At 36.8% G+C, this 25564-nt stretch overlaps 1 protein-coding gene and 1 non-coding gene across 5 annotated transcripts in view; both read left to right on the top strand.

The window, feature by feature from the left end:
* RC3H2 (ring finger and CCCH-type domains 2) overlaps positions 1-25564 on the top strand; it is a 47912-nt gene that overhangs the window by 11079 nt on the left and 11269 nt on the right. For 2 of the 4 annotated variants that reach the window (XM_081588655.1, XM_081588657.1), the window contains exons 4-11: positions 1119-1352; positions 8484-8659; positions 14593-14793; positions 15254-15386; positions 15500-15618; positions 17165-17277; positions 21080-21148; positions 22792-23100. In XM_081588655.1, coding sequence (XP_081444781.1) covers positions 1119-1352; positions 8484-8659; positions 14593-14793; positions 15254-15386; positions 15500-15618; positions 17165-17277; positions 21080-21148; positions 22792-23100 — 1354 coding nt within the window. The remainder of the gene's footprint in view (positions 1-1118; positions 1353-8483; positions 8660-14592; positions 14794-15253; positions 15387-15499; positions 15619-17164; positions 17278-21079; positions 21149-22791; positions 23101-25564) is intronic. The other 2 variants (XM_081588656.1, XM_081588659.1) reach the window with 1 other exon arrangement.
* On the top strand, positions 15066-15176 carry LOC145504121 (small nucleolar RNA SNORD90). The gene has a single exon (XR_014052104.1). It is a non-coding gene; the product is annotated as a small nucleolar RNA SNORD90 (small nucleolar RNA).

Here is a 25564-nt window from a genome sequence, read left to right on the forward strand (position 1 = left end):
TCAGATGCTATTGGGTAACCGGTAAATGTATGTTAAGGAGTAGGTATAGGAGCTGTAATTTTGGGGAGTCATTAGCATAAATAGTATTTAAAGCAATAAGACTGAATGAGATCACATAAGTAGTGAGTATAGAAAACAAGAACTGGGTCCTAGGCCGTTTAACATTAAGAAGTCAAGAAGAAAAGTTGAGATCAGCAGAGAAGACTGGGAAAGATTAAGGAAGGAAAAAATTAAGAGAAAGCAGTGTTCTGGAAGCCAAATAAAGACTGTTTTTAAAGGGGTTAGGAGTGATCTGTGTTGAGTGCTGTTGAAAGGTCAAATAAGATAAGGATTGACAATTGACCACTGATGTAGCAAAGTGGAGGTAAGTCTTGTCATGAGGGGCAGTTTTGGTCAAGTGATGGTGGCAAAAACATGATTGGAGTAGGTTTTAAAGATTGTAAAGCAAGGATTTGGAGATAGTGAATATAGGCAGCACTAGAGGATTTGCTACAAAACGGAGGAAAGACATGGTGCAGAGGGGTAGTGGTGAAGGGATGAATAAAAAGATTTATTTTTAAGATGTATAAAATAACAGCATGCTTGTTCTTACTGTATGTTGATGCAAATGATCAAGAAGAAAGGGAACAATTGATGTAGGAGAGGGAAGAATTGCCGGAGCAGTATCTTTTAGTTGAAAAGGGAATTGGATTTAAGATATTGTCCTGGAGCTGTGTTCTAAATGTCTTGTATACAGTAAAACAAAACAAAACTGGTTAATCGTTACTTTTAGATTTAACTTTTCATTTATTTATCTCCAAATTTATCTTCAATGGTTTTAGTAAAGATGAAGAATAGACTTAAAAAACCCCAAATTGCTGTCTTTTGTGGGACACATATAACCCAGAGAACAGGATACCCAAATAAAATTCGAGATAATTAAAATTTAGACTCCAGTTACCACAGAATAGTAATAAACAGGGACAGAACATTCATTGTCAAAAATTGAAAGTACCTTATAAGGAACTCATTAAGAATTGTGGCTTAATAGTTGAATACTAGGTATTTTTATTAAATAAATAATGGAATTGACTTTTTTATTTTAATTGAAAAAAACTGTATTTTCCTTTTTCTTGAAGGTGTAGCTAGTTTGAACCAGAGTGCACTGAGCCGTCCAATGCAAAGGAAACTAGTGACACTTGTAAACTGTCAACTGGTGGAAGAAGAAGGTCGTGTAAGAGCCATACGAGCAGCCCGTTCACTTGGAGAAAGGACTGTAACGGAACTAATATTACAGCACCAGAACCCTCAGCAGTTGTCTGCCAACCTATGGGCTGCTGTCAGGGCTCGAGGATGCCAGTTCCTAGGGCCAGGTAAGCTAGATCACCGTCTTATTGGCTATCAGGGCTAGAGGGTGCCAGTTTCTAGGAGTAGGTGAAAATGCTCTGATTTATACATACAAATTTTCACATAATGAAAGATAAACTTTTTTTTTTAATTTTTATAATAACCGCCCTACCTTGGGGTGCTTGACGTGTTTGTTTTTGCTGCACTGGGTCTTCATTGCAGCACACAGCCTTTTTCTATTTGCAGCATACGGGCTTTGCTTGTTGTACAGCATGGGCTTAAGTTGCCCCACAGCATGTGGGATCTTAGTCCCCAGTCAGGGATCAAACCTATGTCACCTGCACTGGAAGGTGGATTCTTAACCACTGGACTACCAGGGAAGTCCCAACTAGTTTTTATTAATCATAACTTACATGATGAATAGTGCTATAGTATTTTTGAATGAATTTCTTGCTTAATTCTTAACAGTCTTTAAGTGACACAGATCCAACTTTACAAATTAGAAAACTGAATTAGAGAGGGGCCTAATATTGCATAGGTAGTAAGTAAAGGAAAAGTAAACTTTCTTTTTGTGAAAAAAATTAAAAGTTCATGATTGTCTTTAAAATTGGGAAACAGAAAAATTATTAGAAAAAATGGGAATCACCAGAGGATGTTTCTTTTATAGTTACCATCAACTGCATTCTTTTTTAAAAAAAATCTTTATCTATACCCAGGTTATGAAGTACTTTTCTGTGATATCTTATTGTTTTACCTTTCTGATTTAGAACTATATAGGGTAGGAAAAATTTATTTCTGTGAAGGAAACTTTTTAAGTGGCATTGGGACTACTGGATAAACGTGGAAAAAGATAAAATTGGATGTATTTTTTTGCATGAATGTATTTCTTATATTCCTTAGCTACATAAATTTTAAATAGATTAGAAATACTTATTAAAAAATAAATTATATAGGTAATAAAAACTTAAAACTCAAGATTCACAAAACTAAGATCTTGGCATCCAGTTCTATCACTTCATGATAGATAGATGGGGCAAAAAATGGAAACAGTGACAGAGTTTATTTTCTTGGGCTCCAAAATCACTGCGGATGGTGACTGCAGCCATGAAATTAAAAGATGCTTGCTCCTTATGAGAAAAGCTTTGACAAACCCAGACGGCGTATTAAAAAGCAGAGACATCACTTAGCCGACAAAGGTCCATATAGTCAAAGCTATGGTTTTTCCAGTAGTCATGTACCAGATGACTGTGAGAGTTGGACCATAAAGAAGGCTGTGCGCAAGAATTGATGCCTTTGAACCATGGTGCTGGGGAAGACTCTTGAGAGTCCCTTGGACAGCAGGGAGATCAAACTAGTTAATCTTAAAGATTAACCCTGAATTGGAAGGACTGATGCTGAAACTGAAACTCTAATACTTTGGCCACCTGATGAGAAGAGCCAACTCAGTGGGAAAGACCCTGATGCTGGGAAAGATTGAGGGCAGGAGGAAAATGGGACAACAGAGGATGAGATGGTTGGTTGGCATCACCAACTCAGTGGAAATGAGTTTGAGCAAACTCTGGGAGATAGTGAAGGACAGGGAATCCTGATATGCTGCAGTCTGTGGGGTTGCAAAGAGCAGGTGTACTGAGTGACTGAACAACAATAAAAGTGAACATAAGAGTGAATTCCTTTATAACCTAGAAGTAGGAAACACTCTTTTCTTTGGCTCCTAATCGAGAAGTGATTACAGAAAAGATTGATATTTGACTATATAACTTTTTAAAATTATATCATAATAAAGCCTCATAAGAAAAGTAAAAAAAAAATGAGAAACTTGGGGAAATATTTATATAATATCATGTACAAGGGCTTATATAACTAGTGTATAATTGTGTTGTGCTTAGTTGCTCAGTCATGTCTGACTCTTTGTAACCCCATGGACTGTAGCCTGCCAGGCTCCTCTGTCCATGAGGATTATTCTCCAGGCAAGAATACTGGAGTAGGTTGCCATGCCCTCCTCCAGGGGATCTTCCTAATCCAGGGATTGATCTCAGGTCTCCTGCATTGCAGGCAGATTCTTTACCGTTTGAGCCACCAGGAAAGCCCAATATATAATTAGGTACTTCTAAAAACTCAGAAAAAATATACCAACCACCCAATTAAAAAATTGACAAAAAATGCAAACAGATAATTCAAGGGAAAAAGTAATGTAAATGGCCCTCAAACATATGAAAAGATACTCAGTGTTTCTCATATTAAGAGAAATATACATTAAAATTACACTGAAATACCATTTCTCACCTGTCACATTGGCCAGATTAAAAAGTGTAACAATTTTGTCTGTTGTCAAGCCTGTGGGAAAACAGATACTTTCATCCAGTAATAGTGGGAATGCAAAGTGGCGCAAACTATAGAGGGAGGAATTTGTCAGTATCTAGCAAAATCATCTGCGCATCTACTCTTTGGCTCAGCAGTCCTTTTTCTAGCAATCTGTCCCATAAATATGGTGAAAAATATAGAATGCATAAAGTTAATAAAGCACTATTTCTAATAGCAGACATCTGGAATGAACTTGAAAGTCTGACTAGGAGACTGGCTTAGTAAACTGCAACTCCCAGTGGATTGCCCTGCAGCTGTTGAAAGGAATGAGGAAAATGTGTATAGTCTGCTGCCTATGATAACGTAATATACATTACGTTAGAAAATAAGCAAGGTGCAGAATAATGTACTTATTGTAGGAAAGCAGACTTTTATCTCGGAAAGGAAGAGACAACCATTTTCAAATTATTTGCTTACATTTTTCAAAAGAACATTGGTAGGAAAAGTTACAACATAATAAACATGTCGAGTCAGGAAGAACAGAGGGAAACCAGACAGGACCAAAAGCTAGACCTCTTCCAGTGTACCTTGATTTGTACTTTGCACCTGTGTAAAGGTTTTATGTAATTTTAAAACAGTTTTTAGTAAATATAATTTTTAGAAATTTAAATAAAATGAGTAAAACAAAAAATTGCCTAAAAACAAAAAGCTAAATAAACTAAATAAGCTGCTTATATTGGCAGCATATTCATCAGGAATGAATTAATTCAGGTGACTTTAGAACACAGTGTTTTGATTTTTATATTCCTGGTATGATATATAATCCTAGATTGTATTCACTAGTCATACTGATACTGTTATTTAGAAATGAATTAGGATACAGCAAGTAAGTAGTTATATTGTTGCCATCAGAAACGAAGATTTTTGACATTTAAAAAGAGATAAGTATGAAATCAAAGAATTTATGTAAAAAGCCTGCATCCTTAAATTTTAATTGGCAAATAAGTACAGACTCATTTACTTTTCTTTTTCTGGAAAATAAGTATTTCCTAACTGTCCACTGTAAAGGCTTGAAAGGAATGAATAGCCAGAGCACCCAGATAGCATTTCATACTAAAAAGAAGTAGGGCTCTTTGAATAAATGTCTTATCCTAGTTCTAGGGTAGAAAAGCACAAGATGAGCCTGGAAAGTCTTGTGCTAGAAAGTAAAAAGGCTGTTAAAGACCATCGGAATCTTGTCAAAAGGACACAGAATTTGAAAAGGCTCCCACTGGACAAAAGTGGGACAATTTGAACTTCCAAATGAATAATGACTATAATGAATTAAAAAACATAAAATGTGTTAAAATCCATGATCTTGTAATGTTAGTACAGAAAAAATTAATTGGTTATTTTTGGCAGTTGCTATAGCACCAGCACGTTATGCTAAAAATTGGAAAAGGAGTAGAAAAAAATCAAGCATGCTTTTTCTGCCTTTTTAAATTGCTTTCAAGGACAGTTTTTCAGAATTTTGAGGGTAAGTTTCTCTTTTAGCAGAGTTCTAGCTAATAAATTTAGAAAGAAAATGTTTAAGTTAGAAAAGTCACATCAGATGAATTAATGGGTCTAGGTAAGAATTACTGTTGGCTGTTAAAGCCAGTAGAAGGAAGGTTAGTAAATGCAAAAGGCCTGAACCCACTGATGAATCTTGATATTACTAAAAGTGAGACATGTAGGTCTTACATACCTCTCTGTATGATACACAAAATAAGAAGTATGCTTGCCCCCCCAAAAGCCCCCAAAAGCTAAAATGTTATTCCAAATGTAATCAAGTCTCTAGTTTACATGAAATAAGTAGGATAAAGGCATACCATAAAAAAAGCGCAAAATTAGCGAAATTGAGAATGTGGGATATTGTTTAGAAAAATGATTGTTTTCTGCAACCAGTTATTTTGTTCTAAATGGGAGGGTGGGAGAGTGGTGAGAAACTAGTATAGGTTTTTCTTGTTAAGCGTGAAGACATACAAACCAAAAGCTGCATATGGACTTTGGCTGCTTACTCAAAGAAACCCACTCTAAGAGGAAATTTTGAGACAGTGGGAGAAAATTCAGCATGGATTGGATATTAGATGATATTAAGGAAATATATTTCTGTTTTTAGACATGGTAATAGTGTTAATTTTTTAAAAGTGCTTACCTGTTAGAAATACACAATGAATTATTTAAGGATAAAGTGCTATGTTATCTTGGATTTACTTCAAACCACTCCAGCTAGAACAAACTAGAAAAGTGGGTAATGAGTAGATGAACCCTTACTGGCAGCAGCTGTATTATGAATGCATGTTATCTCTACTTTTGTGTATGTGTTATTTTACATAATACAAAGTTAAAGTGAAAAATAAGTTTGAAAATCCATATTTGTATATAATTTGAGAATGCTGCCTGTGGATATTTCCTCATCTTTATTCACCTTATCTAAGAAGCACTAGGTGGTGTGTTGGTTTAGTTGCTAAATCATGTCCATCTCTTGTGACCCCATGGACTATAGCCAACTAGCCTCCTCCGTCCGTGGGATTCTCAAGGAAGAATAATGGAGTGAGTTGCCATTTCCTTCTCCAAATCCTCCTGACCCGGGGACCTGCATCCCCTGCATTGCAGGCAGATTCTTAACAGTGAGCCACCATGGAAGCCTAAGAAGCACTAGACTAGTTATCAAATATCCTGTGTTCTGAAACTCAACAATAAAAAGATAATAAATAGCACAATTTAAAAATGGGCCAAGGGCTTAAATAAATATTTCTACATAGAAGATACATAAATGGCGAAAAAGTACATGAAAAGATGCTCAGTGTCCTCAGTCATTAAAGAAATGCAAATCAGAATCACAATGAGATACCATTTCATATCCACTAGGTTATCTGTAATTTAACAAGTGAAAAATAAAAAAGTGTTAATCGAGGATGTTAGGGAACTTGGTAATGTAAAATGAGGCAGCCCCTGTGGAAAAACAATTTGGTGGTTCCTCAGAAAGTTAAATGTAGAATTACCTTATGATCCAGCATTTCCTCTCCTAGGTATATATGCAAAGGAACTGAAAAAGAGGTATTCAAACTAGTTAGTATTTGTGCATGAATATTTATAGCAGCATTACTCACAATAGTCAAAAGGTGGTGGAAGCAATCCAGACGTCCCATCAGTTGTTAATGAATGGATAGCCAATATGTGGTATATTTATAAATACTGTATTATTTAGCCATAGAAAGGATTGAGATACTAATACTTACCACAATGTGGATGAACTTTGAAAATGTTATTTTAAGGGAAGGAAGCCAGGGAATAGGTCACATATTCTGTAACACAAACATCAGTCCATAGAACCAGACATCAGGCTAGTAGTTGCTGGAAGCTCCAGGGGTCAGTGGTATGGGGAGTGACTGCTTAATGGTTATTGAGTTCCTGTCAGGTAATGAAGATGTCTTAAAACTAGATAGAGTTGATGGTTTTACAATATTGTGAATTGTTTACTTTAAAATGGTTAATTTTATGTTACGTGAATTTTACCTCAATTTTTTAAAAGTTCTTGTTTCTAGTTATAATTTTGTTGCCTACTGATTGTGAAACTTGGCCTAGTCACTTAACTTTTCTTAGCCTTGATGTCTCACTTGGAAAAAAGGGATTTGGTGTTTAATCTCGATTCTAGATGATCTTTCAGTTCCATTGTTTTCATTGAGAACCAGCATATTTTTCACTTTTTAATTCTGAAATAATTTCAAATTTACCAAAAAGTTACAAGAATAATGCAGAGAATTCCTTTGTACTCTTTATCCATATTCACGCATTTGTAATATTTTGCTATATTTATTATATAGTTCACTTTATCTCCTTTTTGAACCATTTGAGAGTAGGTTGCCTATTTCATGCCCGCTTTACTGCTTACACTTAAGTCTTTTTCTTATTAAAAACAATACATTCATCAAATTCATAAAATTTAACATTTGTTAAAACTCATATTCCAGTTTTGTTGGTTATTCCAGAAATATCTTTGATGGCATTAATTTTTTTCATTTTATGATTGAGTCTAAGATGATGTCATGTATTTATTTGTCACAGCTGTTATGTGACATGCAGGATCTTTATTTCCTCGACCAGGGATTGAACCCCTCCCCTCTGCAGTGGAAACACAGAGTCTTAACTACTGGACTGCCAGGGAAGACACTGTCATACCTCTTTTTAGTCTTTTTTAACATAGTACCATTCCTCAGTCTTTCTTTGTCTGTGTTGCTATTCTTGAAGAATACAGGCAATTATCTTATAGAATGTTCTTAATTTGGGGGTTTTTGATGTCCCCTTATGATTAGATTCAGATTATACTTTTACCTCCCTGGCTGGAAAGCAACACAAATTGATGCCTTTAGGTATTGCATCTAGTGGTTAATACCACTTTTAAATTATATACAAAATAATTCTGACAGGCAAAGCAACAGTCTCAAGCATAAAAAAAAATTAACCATTTATTTTAAGACTACTGTGTGTCCTTCACATGTTATTTGTCAGAGTAGCTCTGTGAGTTTTATAAACAAGGGCCTTTTTCACTTCAACGTCATGATTATCTAGTTGACTATTACAAAGCTATAGACGATATATTTTGTTTAAAATCTGTTTACTTGTATTCTGATTGGTTGTTTAGTAGGACACGTCTTTTGCTTGATTACTTTCTAAGTAAACTATATTTGTGTATGTATGATGTTCTCTTTTTGTGCTAAGTATTTGCATACTGGAGATAATGAACCACCATAAGCTAATATCCAAAGAAGTCTATGACAGGCATGATCTGCAGCGCTCCTCATTTATCATGAACCCATGTTCTTTACTTATAGCTATGCAAGAAGAGGCTTTGAAGTTGGTGTTGCTGGCGTTAGAAGATGGTTCTGCTCTCTCAAGGAAAGTTCTGGTACTTTTTGTTGTGCAAAGACTAGAACCAAGATTTCCTCAGGCATCGAAAACAAGTATTGGTCATGTTGTGCAACTACTGTATCGAGCTTCTTGTTTTAAGGTAAGTAGCAAGCAACCATCTAAACATTGCAAGCCTGGAATAGGTGTTAACCTGGTCTAGAGGCCCCAGAAATAGATAAAGGAGACTTTTCCTTCTGTACTTATTGCATCTGTTATACTGTAGATGTATAATACTGCTATGCGTGGGTGTAAGAACACATAATGTGAAGGTGTCAGCAACACTATGAGGAAAGAAGGTTGGTAAACTTGACTCTTGGAATAGTAGAAATGAACTGAAGAAGCCTAATTGATTTATATTTACCACCTTAAAAGAGAGTCAGGAACCATACTGAAAACTTAATAAAAGAAGGCAAATGTTTTAACTTCCCCATTATTATTTTTATCTTTCTCTGTCGTGATTAGATTAAAGCCTTTAAACTGAAGGTAGCCCATATGTTGTCGTAGGGACAACAGGAGAGTAAAAGTTGAGGATTGCCTACTGTGCATTTAAATAATGAGGTTTTTGTCAAAGAGGGTAGGGATGAACCCTAAGTTATTTCAAAATGTAGTTTCCTTGTCAGATAGGCTTATGGGTGAAGACAGGTACTGAGAGACATGGAAAGAAGGCTGAATCCTTGAAGTTTCTGTATGATACAGGAATATAGGTTGCTGGTGAGGTCTTGAGCAAAGGGACTGAAGACTTGGAATAGAAAGGCCCATTCGCTTCTATAAAAGTAAAACTTGTGGATTTGAAACCAAAGTTTATTTAAGCTATTTTGCTGATTTTATAGCTCAAGAGTGATAACAATATAAGCAGAAAGAGGGTTTTTTTGTGTGTGTGCACTGCTTCAGTTCAGTTCAGTTGCTCAGTCATGTCCAACTCTTTGTGACCCCATGAATTGCAGCATGCCAGGCCTCCCTGTCCATCACCAACTCCTGGAGTTTACCCAAACCCATGTCCATCAAGTCAGTGATGCCATCTAACCATCTCATCCTCTGTCGTCCCCTTCTCCTCCTGACCCCAATCCTACCCAGTATTAGGGTCTTTTCCAATGAGTCAACTCTTCGCATGAGGTGGCCAAAGTATTGGAGTTTCAGCTTCAACATCAGTCCTTCCAGTGAACAGCCAGGACTGATCTCTTTTAGGATGGATTGATTGGATCTCCTTGCAGTCCAAGAGACTCCCAAGAGTCTTCTCCAACACCACAGTTCAAAAGCATCAATTCTGCGGCGCTCAGCTTTCTTCACCGTCCAACTCTCACATCCATACGTGACCACTGGAAAAACCATAGCCTTGACTAAACGGACTTTTGTTGGCAAAGTAATGTCTCTGCTTTTAAATATGCTATCTAGGTTGGCCATAACCTTCCTTCCAAGGAGTAAGCGTCTTTTAATTTCATGGCTGCAGTCACCATCGGCAGTGATTTTGGAGCCCAAAAAAATAAAGTCTGACACTGTTTCTACTGTTTCCCCATCTATTTGCCATGAAATGATGGGACCAGATGCCATGATCTTAGTTTTCTGAATGTTGAGCTTTAAGCCAACTTTTTCACTCTCCTCTTTCACTTTCATCAAGAGGCTCTTTAGTTCTTCTTCACTTTCTGCCACAAGGGTGGTGTCATCTGCATATCTGAGGTTATTGATATTTCTCCCAGCAATCTTGATTCCAGCTTGTGTTTCTTCCAGCCCAGCGTTTCTCATGATGTACTCTACATAGAAGTTAAATAAGCAGGGTGACAGTATACAGCCTTGACGTTCTCCTTTTCCTATTTGGAACCAGTCTGTTGTTCCGTGTCCAGTTCTAACTATTGCTTCCTGACCTGCATACAGGTTTCTCAAGAGACAGGTCAGATGGTCTGGTATTCCCATCTCTTTCAGGTAACAGGTTAATTGATGATGAAAATATGTTCAGATGAGTTACCGTCACAAATGAGAGTTGGACACTGCCTGCCTGCTAGTTACAGTGCTTTATTGTGTCCTTAGGGAAACAATTGAAATGAATCTCTGGTTCTTCAAACAATGTTTTTGGCTAAGCATCCAGATTACCAAGCTCATTTATCATCCTGAAGTGACCAGCTAGGTTCTTACACTGTGCCTTACAGATTTAATGTTGTTTCTTTTCCTCAACAGTATCATACAGATTTGTGGTTCGTAATTGTCGTACATCTACAACTGCTCCTAATACCTAACATTTGAATAACACTAAGTTTAGAAAGAGATTTCAGTTTCATGCTCTCATTTCATCCTGTACACTGCCCTATAGTTTAAAAGGTTAAAAGCAGTGTTTTGATGAATAAAAGGATATCATGCTGACAGTTGCTGAAAGACCTCTCTCCAGGGACATTTACTCTAGTAAACTACTGTGAGTGAGTCAAGGTCTTTTCCTTGACTGTAGACTTAGAGACCTGAATTTTGGGCATTACTCAGGAGCAGAATCACAGCTGAGGTCACATACTACATGTTATCAATTTTATTAATTTGTATTTAGAAGTTTAGCTCTTAAATGACTTTTACTTCTCATGTTGTTGATATTTTCCAGTAGAAGATTATCAAACCTTTCCTTGCTTAGCATGGAGTCAGAGCAAGGGGAGTTGATGATTCCAGTGTTTAATGCAGTGGTTCCAAAATGAAGATACACACCAGAATCGCCTGTGGGATTTTGCAGAGTGTACATACATTCCTGGTCTCATCCCTAGATGTTTTATTTGATATAAAAATACATCAGTGCAACTTGAACATTCATATATACTTTTTAATTATATGGTCTTCGAAGCCAGGGATTCTGATTACTTGAAATTGTAGTTTTCAAAACTTCATGGGTGATTCTGATGCCTGTTATTAGAACTTGAATAGGCCAGGCTCTGCAAGCCACCTATAATACATACATCTTTACAGTTCAGGTGGATAGATGTTCATACTACCCAAGAGGCACCCTGTACCCTGGTGGTTGGATGAGTGTTACCACCCTCTGGTTTTTTAGGTTTCTTTTTTCTATGGTTTAGATTAATAATTCTTTTGTTTCTTCAGATAGATTATTTTGAGATTGCGAAGTTATACTCAGCTCTTTCTTAAGTTAAACATAAGATCGTGTTGATTAGAATTTTGGGTCCCCTACTTTTCTATATTTATATATTCTCAAAAAGAATTGTGAATTGATACTATTAAGTTAATTCTCAGATTGATTTCCCAATCTTTATGTTCTAGAGGTCATATTACTGTTGTCTCCTGTACCACCAGTAGCAACTGAAACAACCAGTGAGGTGGTCTGGGGATATTTTCATTTTACTGATAAGGAAATCATCAGTTTGAAGAGTTTGAACAATGTGTTCAGTCTTAAGTTTCAGAGCCTGTACTAGGCCTAGGTCGTCTGAATTCTAAGCAAGATTTCACATGGCCATTAGCAGATTTTATGGCTCAGGAATAAGTGTACCTTTTATTGTGAAAATTAACTAGCTACATACTTTTAGATAATTAGTTTCAGTAAGACATGTGAAACTCTACCTTTGAATTTGTTTTTTGTCACTTAAGTATAGATTAAAGCTGTCAAAATACCCTAATAATCTTTTTTGTGGTGGCAGGAAATTTCTCAATTTCTTTTTTTTTTTTTTTTATAAATATATAACTATATTTATTTTGAATATTAAATAGTTTTTAAATTACAAGCAATTTATTTGGATCACACTATGCATCAATATACAGTAAAAATCTTACAATTTAAAAATGTACACAATTTAAACTCAAAGTTCATTAACTTGTTACATTGCTGTGAACCTCTTACAACCGAGTCAAAGCACAACAGTGAAACCCTGGAGGTGGGACAGCCCCGCGGGTCGTCGGCAGCTGGGATAAAGCAGTGGCTACTCACAGCGGGCTGTGATTGCCATCTGTCTGTGCCTGTGCCAACCTGAACTTAACCGTGTTCCAGCCATTCACATAACAGGTTGTTGGTGCTTCAATACTGTCAACATATCTTTTGAGAACTCACTTATATAACTAAAGAGAGCTTTCCTTTTTGAGAGCCAAAACTTGAGCCAAACACCCCCACCCCCCTTACCACTTAGGAACATTGTTTCTGAGGTTTTAAATCGGAAGTAACTGTGTACACCCACTCTTGTTTTAAGGCTACCTCTCAGAAGGCTAATCCTCTGAAGCCCCTAGTGACGAAGCCCCCATCTGCAGCCTCACACTCGGTTCACTTCTCCAACTTTCAGAAAACCAGGAGCTACCTCCCTTGCTCCCGGGCCCTCAGGACAAACATGCATTAAAGTCATTAATCCCACAGATATCCCATGGGAGGTGGCGATAAAAGAAAGAGGTTTTGAAAGGCGTTTTATGGCAGCCTTTGAATTTGTTTTTTGTCACTTAAGTATAGATTAAAGCTGTCAAAATACCCTAATAATCTTTTTTGTGGTGGCAGGAAATTTCTCAATTTCTTAATCATCAACTGTAGCGCTAATATTTGCTTAACCATCATGTCCCTCTTCTGCTTAAAAGTTCTCAGTGATTTCCCATTCTCTACAGGATAGTACAGTCATACCTGAGAGATACTGCAGGCTCTGTTCCACACCAGCGCAATAAAGCAAATAATAAGAAAGCGAGTAATGAATATTTTGGCTTCCCAGTATATATAAAAGTTATGTCACACTATACTGTAGTTTGTTAATTGTGCAGTAGCATGATGGGAAAAAAAATGTACATACTTTAATTAAAAAATATTGCTAAAAATGCTTACTATCATCTGGGCCTTCAGCAAGCCTTAGTCTTTTTGTTGGTGGAGGGTCTTACATCATTGTCGATGACTGACTGACCAGGGTGGTACCTGATGAAGGTTGGAGTGCCTGTTGCAATTTCTTAAAACAACAGTGCAGCTTGCCCCATGAATGAGTCTTCCTTTCACAGATGATTACTCTGTGGCGTGCAGTTTACCCACAGCAGAACTTCTTTCAGAATTGAAGTGAATTCTCTCAAACCTCGCTGCTGCTTTATCAACTAAATTTATGTATTATTCTAAATCCTTTATTATCATCTCAACAATCTTCACAGCATCTTCATCAGGAATAGATTCTATCTCAAGAAACCACTTTCTTTGCTTATCTTAAGCAATTCCGTTAAAGTTTTATCGTGAGATTGCAATAATTCAGTCACATATTTAGGCTCCACTTCAATTCTTGTTCTTTTGCTATGTCATCCATGAGAGCTGAAATCTTCTAAGTTCCTGTTAATGTTGATATTTTAACCTATTCCCATGAATCACAAATGTTCTTAGTGGCATCTAGAATGGTGAATCCTTTCCAACAGGTTTTCAGTCTACTTTGCCCTGATCCATCAAAGGAATTACTATCTATGGCCGCGATAGCCTTACGAAATGTATCTCCTAAATAATAAGGCTTGAAAGTCAGAATTACTCCTTAATCCATGGGCTGCAGAGTGGAAGTTGTGTTATCACACACGAAAATGTTACTCTCGTCGTACATTTCCATCAGAGCTCTTGAGTTACCAGGTGCATTGTCAATGAGCAGTAATAATTTGGAAAGGAATTTTTTTTCTAAGCAGGAGGTCTCATCAGTGGGCTTAAAATACCTAGTAAAACCATATTGTAAACAGATGTGCTGTTATTTGGGTTTTGTTATTCCATTTCTAGAGTGCAGGCAGAGTAGATTTAGTGTAGTTCTTAAGGACCCTAGGATTTTGGGGGAGGTAAATGAGGATTGGCCTCAATTTAATATCACCAGTTACATTAACCCCTCACAGAAGAGTCAGCCTGTCCTTTGAGCTTCAAAGATAGGCACTGACTTCTCTCTGGCTGTGAAAGTCCTAGATAGCGTCTTCTAAGAATATTTAGTAAGTAGATTATTTTTTTGTACCTTCTTCATGTCATATCTGATAGGCTATAGGTACCTCCCCCTTCTAAAATAAAGAAAAAGTTGGTTGGGGGAGTGGTGAGAGCAAAGCAAATCTGATGGGTTTTTTTTTTTTTCTCCTTTCTATTTTTAGGTTACCAAAAGGGATGAAGACTCTTCCCTGATGCAGCTAAAGGAGGAATTCCGCAGTTATGAGGCTTTACGCAGAGAACATGATGCCCAAATTGTTCATATTGCTATGGAAGCAGGACTCCGTATTTCACCTGAGCAGTGGTCCTCACTTCTGTATGGTGACTTGGCACATAAATCACACATGCAGTCGATCATTGATAAGGTTTGTGAAATTAGAGATGCTAATTTTATATCATTGTTGTTAATCTTGAATATTTGAATCTTCTGAAGGAACTAAAGAGACAACCAGTTGAGAGATTCCTGTTTTTACATATAAATATCTCATAGGTATCTTTTCTTTTTTTATTATTTTCTAACTTTCAAAATAAACTAAGGGAGGCGATAGGGAAGCAAATTCGGGTATTGACATAAAAACAGCCTAGCTTACCAAGTCTGTCATTTATCTAGATTCTGACACCAGATAGCTAGCTAATGAATAAGTTTTCTTAAGTGTCTAATGATGAATTTCATAGGGCAGATTCTGAGGTGAAAATTTAATTCATCATTGATACTCCTACTGTGGAATCTGAAGACACTTGAAAACCTGTTCAGTATGTTGACTGAATAAAAGTATTTGAATATAGATGTGTTGTGAAAACCTTTTCATTTTCTTTTTGTGTTAGCTGCAGTCTCCAGAATCCTTTGCAAAGAGTGTTCAGGAATTGACAATTGTTTTGCAACGAACAGGTGACCCAGCTAACTTAAATAGATTGAGGCCTCACTTAGAGCTTCTTGCAAACATAGACCCTAATCCAGGTATGTGAGAATATAATTGCTTATGCTTTTTAAAAAATGATTTCCTATACACAAGAGATTTACTGCTAACTAATTTTTTTTCCTCATCCCATCCACTTGGCGGACTATTTTAGATGCTGTTTCACCAACTTGGGAGCAGCTAGAAAATGCAATGGTAGCTGTTAAAACAGTGGTTCATGGCCTAGTGGACTTCATACAAAATTATAGTAGAAAAGGCCATGAGACACCTCAGGTAAGTAAAGTTATTTCTCTTCTGACTGCTTTTATTTCTAATGGAGCATGCTGAATATCTTAACAGGCTGTTTGGTTAATGGACTCCTTATGTGATAGCCCTGTCACGTAAGTTTTTATTCTCTGTCCTTGTGAGAGAAACCTATGTTTTAGTGTACCTGATAAATAATTCATAGTACAGCAGTAGTTTGGGGAGTGTCTTGAATATGAGTTCACTGCAAGTTTGACTGGCTATAGATCTGATTCCATCCAAATATTTTGCCTGATTTTTTCCTAATTTGGGGAAATTGTCACTTTTTTCTCATTTGCTGCCGTTCCAGTGAGTTCATGTTTGTAAATGTGTGGAAATAAAGTATTTTCAATGTACCTTTGAAGGAGTTATTTAAGGTTAAACCCTTTATTCTAATAATGCTGCTGCTGCTGCTGCTAAGTTGCTTCAGTCGTGTCCAACTCTGTGCGACCCCATAGACGGCAGCTCACCAGGCTCTGCCGTCCCTAGGATTCTCCAGGCAAGAATACTGGCGTGGGTTGCCATTTCCTTCTCTAGTGCATGAAAGGGCAAAGTGAAAGTGAAGTCGCTCAGTCGTGTCCGACTCTTAGCGACCCCGTGGACTGTAGCCTACCAGGCTCCTCTGTCTGTGGGATTTTCCAGGCAAGAGTACTGGAGTGGGGTGCCATCGCCTTCTCCATTCTAATAGTAACATCCATTTATTAAGTTATTAATACATCCATTTATTAAGTTATTATGAGCCAGTCTCGATATTTTACATAGATTATTTCTAATCCTCACAGCCACCTGCAAGGCAGTTGCTGTCCCCAAGTTAAAGTTGAAAGAGGTTAAATAACATATCTAAGATCATGGTGGCAGTAAGTGACAGAAATGGGATCAAGTCTACTCCAAAGTGATCTTTCCACTCTTCTGTCTTTATTCTATTAGAAGACATTATAATGTTCAAATATTAGCTAAAAGATGAATGTTTCATCTTAAGGTCACAGAAATAACAATGATGTCTTAGAGTTTGATGCAAATTATAGCAGTTATGATGTTTTTATATTTTGCCTCATTATTTGTATGAACTTAGCTCCAACTCTTGGAAGAAAGTTGTACTCTGAAGTTGACAAGTAAAATTAGTGTTTCTTAAATTTTAACTTCTAGGGTAAGTTGTATTCTTCCTTTTCCTGAGAACGTTTAAGTAGACAAAGCTAACAGCTTTTTTAGTGCTTTTTGACATTGTTTGCTTGATTTGATATCATAATTTTAAGACATCAATGAAAATATCTTTTATTCTTGTGGGCGTTTTGTTGACAGATAAGTAATGCAACATTTGAACTAGTTCCTGATGATCCTCAGAAGGAGTATCTAAAATGTCAACTCATGATTATGCCATGTAACTCATAATAGGAAACAATGCAGTGGTAGTTATGTCAGCACAAGAATTACCTAATGTGAAAAAGAATTAAAGGTGTAATCATAAGATTCTGACGTCCCAAGGAGTGAGTGAGAACTGAAATCTTCATTTATCCGCATATTGATTTTCTTTTTGTAGCCTCAGCCAAACAGCAAATACAAGACCAGCATGTGTCGAGATTTGCGACAGCAAGGAGGGTGTCCACGAGGAACAAATTGTACTTTTGCCCATTCTCAGGAAGAGCTTGAAAAGTAAGCTAAGAGAACTCTATTTTATTTGAATTTAATTTTTGGTCATCATGAAAGTGTCATATAGAGTCAAAGTTTGTGATGAGTTTCAAAGATGAAATTAAGTCCACATCGTGAAATTCTTTAGATTGAAAAATAACCTTTTCTTTTGAGACCATACCTCATTGCTTCTGGCAGCATAGTTTACAACCTTATTCAGGAATCTAATTTTAGACCATTGTAGAGCTAGAATCCATGTTTCCGCTAAGCACCTGTGCAGAATGAAAATATTCTTATGCTTAGAGTCTTATTTACTCAGGTTCTATTGGAGGTAACAGCTGAGTCTCAGGTAAAATGGTAAAGCAGATACATTTTCTTTTTATGGCTTTTGGTCTTTTTAACATTGTTTTCCCTTTCTCTTGTCCTATAGGTAATCCCTTTTTCTATGTCCACTTACCCCAGACATAAAAGTAAATGGAAATAAACTGCAATAAATGTTGTCTGAGTTTTTGTTGTTTTGTTTTTTAACCAAAACATTCATCATTGAGATCTCACCAAAATTGATTCCAGCCTTTCTACTGAATATCTGGCCTGCATATCAACTGTTAATGGACATCTCTCTTGTTTTTACATACTTTAAATCCAATTTGAGCTGATTTTCTCCTCTCATATATTGATGTCTTCTCTTGTATACACTGTCTGTCTACTCTCCCCAAGTGTACCCTGTCCAGTCAGTTATATATGCCATGCTATTGGAATAATCTTTGTCAGCTTTCACTTGCTTGTCTTAGTCATCAAGTCTGTCAGTTTGGCTTCCTGTATATTTCTTGACTCTTCTTGCTCTTTCTGTCTTTATAGTCTAACCTGTCATCCCCTTTTCTTGATTCATAGTTGCCTCCTAATTAGTTATCTTATAGCTGTGGTTGTCTACCCTCAACCCCATTATTCCTGACAAAATAAGGGGAACTTTGCATTTAAGGCTCTTTGTAGATAATTAGAAGCTTAGGAATCCCTGTGGATAAAGATATAAAATCTACTCTGTGGCCTGCAAGTCTCTCTGTCATCTGTTTTGTGCCTACTTTTTTGGGGGGTGGGTAGCCCCACACCACGCTGTATGTAAGATCTTAGTTCTCCAACCAGGGTTCAAACCTGCGCCTCCTACATTGGAAGCACAGAGTTTTAACCACTGGACAGCCAGGGAAGTCCCCTGGCCTACCTTTTTTACCTCATCTCGCAATGCTCCCCATTTAGGAGACCTCCTTTGGGAAGCACTTAAACTTGAAACATTTGGAGAAGAAATTGTGTGATTTCATTGCCATTATACTCACAACTGGTGCCCACCTGAAAATCCATTTTCCATCTTACATCTTCAAATTGGCTTCCTATTCTCTATCTACAGTTCCTACTTTAGAACTTTATTATTTCTTGCCTGAACTTATAATAGTAGTAGTAAAAATAAGCCAGATTAATTGGTCAAATTTTGTGCCAGGTGCAGTGTTTAATGTTTCACATGTGTGTGTTTACCCAGTTTGTCTGTTTTACGCTATGTAGCTTTTTACACGCATCTCCCTATATCTCAACCAAGATTTTATTTTACAAGTATCTACTCATGTCCATCTTCTGCTTTAAATTCTTAATTGGTTCTCATATTATTGCTGGTTCTGGGCCCAGTCTTGCTTTCCAGCCTTACTCCACCTTTTGTGTTACTTTTTTAAGGTACATTCAGTTTACCACTATACGCTTTCTTTAGTTCTTCTTTCCTTTGTATGTGTGTTCACTCTATATCATATACTCTCCTTTTCACTGTTTGGAGAGCTCCTATTCCGTACTCAGATAGCATCTTCCATTTGAAAACCTCTGTGACTTCCAGGTAGTGTTAGTTGCTGTCTTCTCTGTGCTGCCGTAATACCCTATACCTGGTAACTTTATAACTACCAGTTTGCTTACTGTGTTGGAGTTATTTACTTACTGTGTGTATTTTCACTGGCCTTTATTTATTTATGGGTTATTCGTCTTTATATTTTCTGAACCTAGCAAGTATCTGACATGTAAACTCAGTATATTTATGTTGAAAGAGCAGATAATCTACAGTTTATATTTCCAACCAGTTTCATACTCTGTTGCTCTTAAATAAAAAGAAGAGAAACAGGATAATATAAAGGATTGAGGAAGTGGAAGATGTCATTATCCCTTTGGTTAAAAAAATGCATGTTGCTACCCAACTCAGACTTTTTGAGGATGGATCCTTTTTCTTAACTCACCTAATGTACCAGGAGGAATTTGAATGCAAATGTTTGTTTAACTTAATTTTTTTTACCCCAGCCTGCTTTCTCTACTGTACTTACCTCTAACCAAACAAAATGCCCCAGATCTCTCTTAACATTTGTATGAATATATTTTAGAGTGTAGGGTATCAGAATCCTTTCCCCAAGGATTACTGCATTCTGGAGAGTGACAAAAGCCTGAGTCAACCATCTCAACAAATATATTTAAAAATAGTTGTTAAGTGCTAGATACTTATTTGAGGTACTTCTAGTGGTGAAAGAGGAACATTAAACATGTAAACAGATAATTTCAGCTACTGATAAAATGCTATAAAGTCTGAGGTGGAAACAAGCTTGGTTTGAGGTGGAAACAAGTTCAGGAACTAGAAAGACGACCAGTGTGTTGGGAGGACGGAGAATGAGAAGAATGGAGAAAGATAATGTTGGAGAGGTTAGGCAAGGGCGAGATTGTACTGGCTTGGTGGACACTGGCAAAGAGTTTGCCTTTTATTTTGGAAGCCATTTTAGTGTTTTATTCAAATAGAACAATGGGATTTTAATTCTGTCTTAAAAATGTTACTCTAGTGTCTATGTGATGGACTGCTGCAGTGGTTCAGGCATGAGATTAGTAGTTTGGTCCTAGGATTATAGTAATTGAGATGATGACAAATAGCCAGACTTGCGATATATTTTAGAAGTAGAGCTGGTTTGACTAATGGATTGAATGTGAGGTATAAAGAAAAGAGGAGAAGCAAGGATGACTCCAAGGTTTGGGGCCTTCGTGACTTAAGTGATGTCTTTTACTGAGATAGGAAATGCTTGGGGGTGGAAATTCAGTAGTTCTCTTGGCCATGTGAAGTTTAAGGCTTACTCCACATTCATATAGCAAATATTTATAGAACACCTAGCTGCTCTAGGCACTGTGCTAAAGACAGATGAATATAAAAGGAAGAATCCTTTCTCTCATGGGGCTTACACTGTAGTAGAGAAGATCAACATAAAGTGAATAAATAGAGAACATAATACCTGGTACTGATTGGTACTATGAAGAAAAGCAACAAAGTAAGGAGAAAGAGAATGACTGAAAAGGGGGAGGTATTTTAGATGAGGTTGTCTGGAAAGGGATCCCAGAGACTTTGATATTTAAGCAGACACCTGAATGAAACGTTGATGCGCTGGAGAAGAAAAGATGATTATAGGAGTGAAGTCTTTGAGAAGGCAAATGGGCTTGGGCCTGGGGTGCGATTGGAGAGATTGACCTGAGTTCAGAACAGTAGCTCTTCATCCCTTATTTTAGGTGGAATGTGTAGTTACAGAAGCAGGAGGGTTGGTGGAATTGGTGGAAAAATAAGTAACTCTCCTCTGGTGTCATCTATTTTCTCTGTTAAGTGGGAGGCAGTATCATCAGCTATGTTGGGGCTATGGAGAGTGAAAGGGAAGAGGATCTTAGACATATGAAAGTTAATTTAGTAGAGAAGTATATTAATGTATTGCTTGGCCATTTTAAGTGATCATAATTTTGAAATGAATCTACTCAGCATGATTGCATGATTTTTCTCTAGCAACAGTCACCTACTTGAGCAGGCACAGAATAAGAGAATAAGTAACAGATTGGATTGGGGCTTTACCAGGTGAGTTCAACAAGGTAATTGGGCCAAGGGAGTTTAAGGTAGGGATTAATGGTAGATAATGGATTCTAAACTTGGTAAGAGAGGGAGCAAATGCTTGTGGGGGCTCCTTGATGACTTTAAAAGAATAGAAAGTAATTGACTTTTTTATCTGTGAGGTCCAGATTCCAAGTCTCAGTCGTTAGCTGCCTGGATGCTAGAAGTCCAGTATGCATCCCTATTTATCTTTTACTTTACTTTGTTTTGTTAAGGTTTTATTTCTCATCACTTCTCTCTTTTAAGAGACCCACAATTAATACTTTATTTTTCACCTGCAAGAGCAATCTTAAGGATACCTGAGCTTTGTCCTTTGAGAAAGGAAAGCAAGGAGCAGCTGGGCATTTTTTGCAGGAACCTTTGAGGTGAAGAATGCAGAGCAGGTTTCAGAGCAGTATGTTAAAGAAAGGGCAGCCCCCTCCATGCCACCAAATTACCTTTTTAAAATATAGGTCTGCCTTTTACCCTCCTTCTTCAAGAAGTAATCATTGGTTCCCCAGATCTGTAAGGTGCTGTGTGTAAACTGGCCATAACCTATTGCTTTTTTTTTAGACTTTGTATTCTGTCACTCCACCTTTAGCCAGGCTGGTCTGGGAACACTTGTCTTCACTGAGCTTTGCTGTTTCTGTCAACATGTGTGTATGGGAGGAAGGGGGAGAAGGATTGAATAATGAAGCTGTTTACAGATACTGAAGGACTAAAAGGGAAACTATTGTGAAGGCATTGCTCATCACCAACACTGTTTATATTTAATTACCATATGTTTGGTTATGTATAACATTGGTATCAGATTAATTTAGTTATATATAATTATGACCCCACATGTGTATAGTCATCTTTCTATTCATGTAACATAGTTGTTTACCACATTAAAGTATTGGCAGGAACATTCACTAGGACTATAATGAAATTTTTGTTGTACAAGTGGATATAAATTTTCTTAAATTGAATTCAGGATCAAATTGCTTTATGTATTAGAGTATTATATCAGCCCCAAATTTAATATCAGAAAAACTTTTTTAAAGAAAGATCTTTAAAATCATAAAAATCTTTAACCCAAATACTTTATACTTTAGTGATAAACTAATCTGAAAAATATAATACTAAATTTATATATCTTGGAGTTTAAGAATGAGTTTTGGGTTTTTTAATCTCTTTAAAATTATATGATTTAACAACTTGGTAGCAATAGAGAATTCTTTCAAATCTTGCATACCTTTTCATCTACATTCCCAACTAAATTTGATGTTGTTCCTTTCATTTTTTACATAGTGTACTTTGTAGTCCAGTTATACAGAGTTTTTCAGAAAGATCTCTTCCTACTCCCTCAGAATGCTTTTTGAATACATTTGTACTTTTTTTGCTATATTAATTGTGTACCTAAATATATGTGTTGTGTGTATACATATGTATATGAGAGATACATTTTAATGTGCCAGCTATTATAGTTGAGATTGATAGTATTTGATCTGTAGCTGAATAAAGTTTTTTTCAAAGCTATTCCTTCCTTGAAATTTTATTCCCATTGCCCACCTCCCCCCCACTTTTTTTTTAACTTAGGGTAAGAATTAGTGAAATATTTACTGATATGTTTATTGTTTTTGAAACAGGTATCGATTAAGGAACAAAAAGATCAATGCAACTGTAAGAACGTTTCCTCTTCTAAATAAAGTTGGTGTAAACAACACTGTCACAACCACAGCCGGAAATGTCATTTCTGTCATAGGAAGTACTGAAACAACGGGGAAAATTGTTCCAAGTACAAACGGAATTTCAAATGCAGAAAACAGTGTTTCCCAGCTAATTCCACGTAGTACTGACAGTACATTAAGAGCTCTGGAGACTGTAAAGAAAGTGGGGAAGGTTGGCACCAATGGTCAGAATGCTGCTGGGCCTTCTGCAGAGTCTGTAACTGAAAAGTAAGTAGTAGGTAAAAATGTTTACATGAGTAATTTAGCCTTTTTATAATTGCCTGAGTGTTTTTATTTATCCCGAGGGAAAGCAGGTAATCAGAATTTTTATGCAGATTATTTCATGTAGTAGAGATAGCACTAAATACCAAAAAAATTTGAGTTCTAGTCCTGGCTCTGCAATTGAATAGCCCTCTGACCTTGGAAATTCACTTCAACTATGGGTGTTTTCTTCAACTGTAAGCTAAAGAAGTTGAACCAGAATTGAGTTTTTCACACCTTATTTCCTTGAACTTTAGGATTGAGTCCATAGAGGTGCCAGAAAGGAACTAAGTAGAAACCTAAGCAGGTGAGATGCTTGAGCCTCCAGCCGGTTTCAATTAGAACAGTTCCACTTTGTGCTCTGTAATGGTAGGTAGTTGTTAAAAGAGAAATCTTTGAAGCCACATTCTGTGGGCTCATTTTGGCTCACTCTTCTATCTGTTTGATCTTAGGCCAGTTACTTAATCTGTCTTCTTCAGTTTACTCATCCATAAAATTGTTACAATGATACTACCTACCTTGTATGTTGATTGTGAGAACTGAATGACTTAATACTGCAGTATGCTTTGATCAGTGCCTGCCACATAGCACTCACTAAATATCTGCATCTGTTATTATTATTTTTGTTGTTTGGGGTTTCAGCATAAGACTTACTTTGGTAGAAGGGTTGTGGTACTTCAAGAAAAAAGTTTTAAAACTTTCAGATTATCTGAAAAGTTACTTTCACCTCTAATGTCTCAAGCTTTTGTATTCTTTTAGTGTCTTAAAGGAGAAGGCAATGGCAACCCACTCCAGTACTCTTGCTTGGAAAATGCCATGGATGGAGGAGCCTGGTAGGCTGCAGTCCATGGGGTCACTAAGAGTCGGACATGACTGAGTGACTTCACTTTCACTTTTCACTGTCATGCATTGGAGAAGGAAATGGCAACCCACTCTAGTGTTCTTGCCTGGAGAATCCCAGGGACCGGGGAGCCTGGTGGGCTGCTGTCTGTGGGGTCTCACAGAGTCGGACACGACTGAAGAGACTTAGCAGCAGCAGCATCAGTGTCTTAAAGTCTGAGGTAAAACATACTCAGATTATGTTGCCAATAAATAGTCTGTCGGTATCTGTTGTATGCCATGTAGGGAAAAAGCATTATGTTAGACACACAGTAAATTACTAGTGATTTCAAATAATAAATGGATAGGTAGACATTTATACTGTTTATTTCTGCAGTTAGCATGTGATAGGGAAATTTGTTTATTAAATGATTCTTATAGTCTTTCCTCAGAGAGATCTTGGGAGAGATAGAGAACATTGTCTAGTTTAGCAGATGTTACTTATACACTAATTCTGAGCTCTGCTTTTGGCACTCTTGAAAATACATGAGATGTGTATCTGTGCCTTTAAGAAACTTACGATGTAATGGAGGAGACAGCATTTACATAACTGAAGTAATATTGGAGTTGGATCAAAGAACAGGAAAATATTATATTGCTGGGAGAATTATGGGAAGAAGATTTAGATATGTAGCTTGGCACCAGATTATGGAGACCTTGTGTTAGACATGCTTAGGAAATGAGCTTTTGAAAGGTTTTGGCAAGGTAAAGTTGTAAAACCATAATGTCACTCAAGAGTGAAAGAGTAAGATACTAGTACATACTACAATATGGATGAACTTTGAAAACATTAAGTGAAAGAAGCTAGATACAAAAACCATTATGGTAGAATTCCATTAATGTGAATGTTCAGAATAGGCAAATCCATAGGAGACAGAAAGTGGATAAGTAGTTGCTAGAGGCTGTGGCTGGGGGAACAAGGGAATGGGAAATGGATGCTAATGAGTACAGGTTTCTTTGAGAAGTGATGAAAAGGCTTGTGCAGAATAAGATAATGATGATGGTTGCACAACCTTGGGAATATACCAGAAATCACTGAATTGTACACTTTGCAAGGGTAAATTATATCTCAGTGTTTAAAAACTTTCAAAAATAAGAAAATCTAAGTAAATAAATCATTTATTCATTGATTCAAAAATTATAAATCTTCTACTGTGTGCCAAATACCAGGTCAGTTGGCACAGTTAATGAAAATGAACTAAATATACTCCCTATGTCTGAGTGTCTTCCATTGTAGTTTGGGAAACAGATATAAACAGATATAATATATTCTGAAAGGTACTGGAGTGGAGTTGTGTTCCAAGTGTTACTAAAACACAAAAAAATAGCAATAATTCTGTCTGAAGTTAATTGTGGAAAATTTTTTAGTGGTAAGGTGATGACACCTGAACCATTCCAAAAGTATGACTAGTTAGGAAAGAAGGGTCTTGTCAATGGAAAAAGCAGCTCAGACAAAAGCATGTCGGTAAGAGGGGCTGCAAGGAGATCAAACTGGTCAGTCCTGAAGGAAATCAGTCCTGAATATTCGTTGGATGGAATGATGCTGAAGCTG

This window comes from Giraffa tippelskirchi, chromosome 4 (assembly GCF_054371585.1).
Source record: "Giraffa tippelskirchi isolate mGirTip1 chromosome 4, T2T-mGirTip1v1.2.pri, whole genome shotgun sequence".
Classification (NCBI taxonomy): domain Eukaryota; kingdom Metazoa; phylum Chordata; class Mammalia; order Artiodactyla; family Giraffidae; genus Giraffa; species Giraffa tippelskirchi.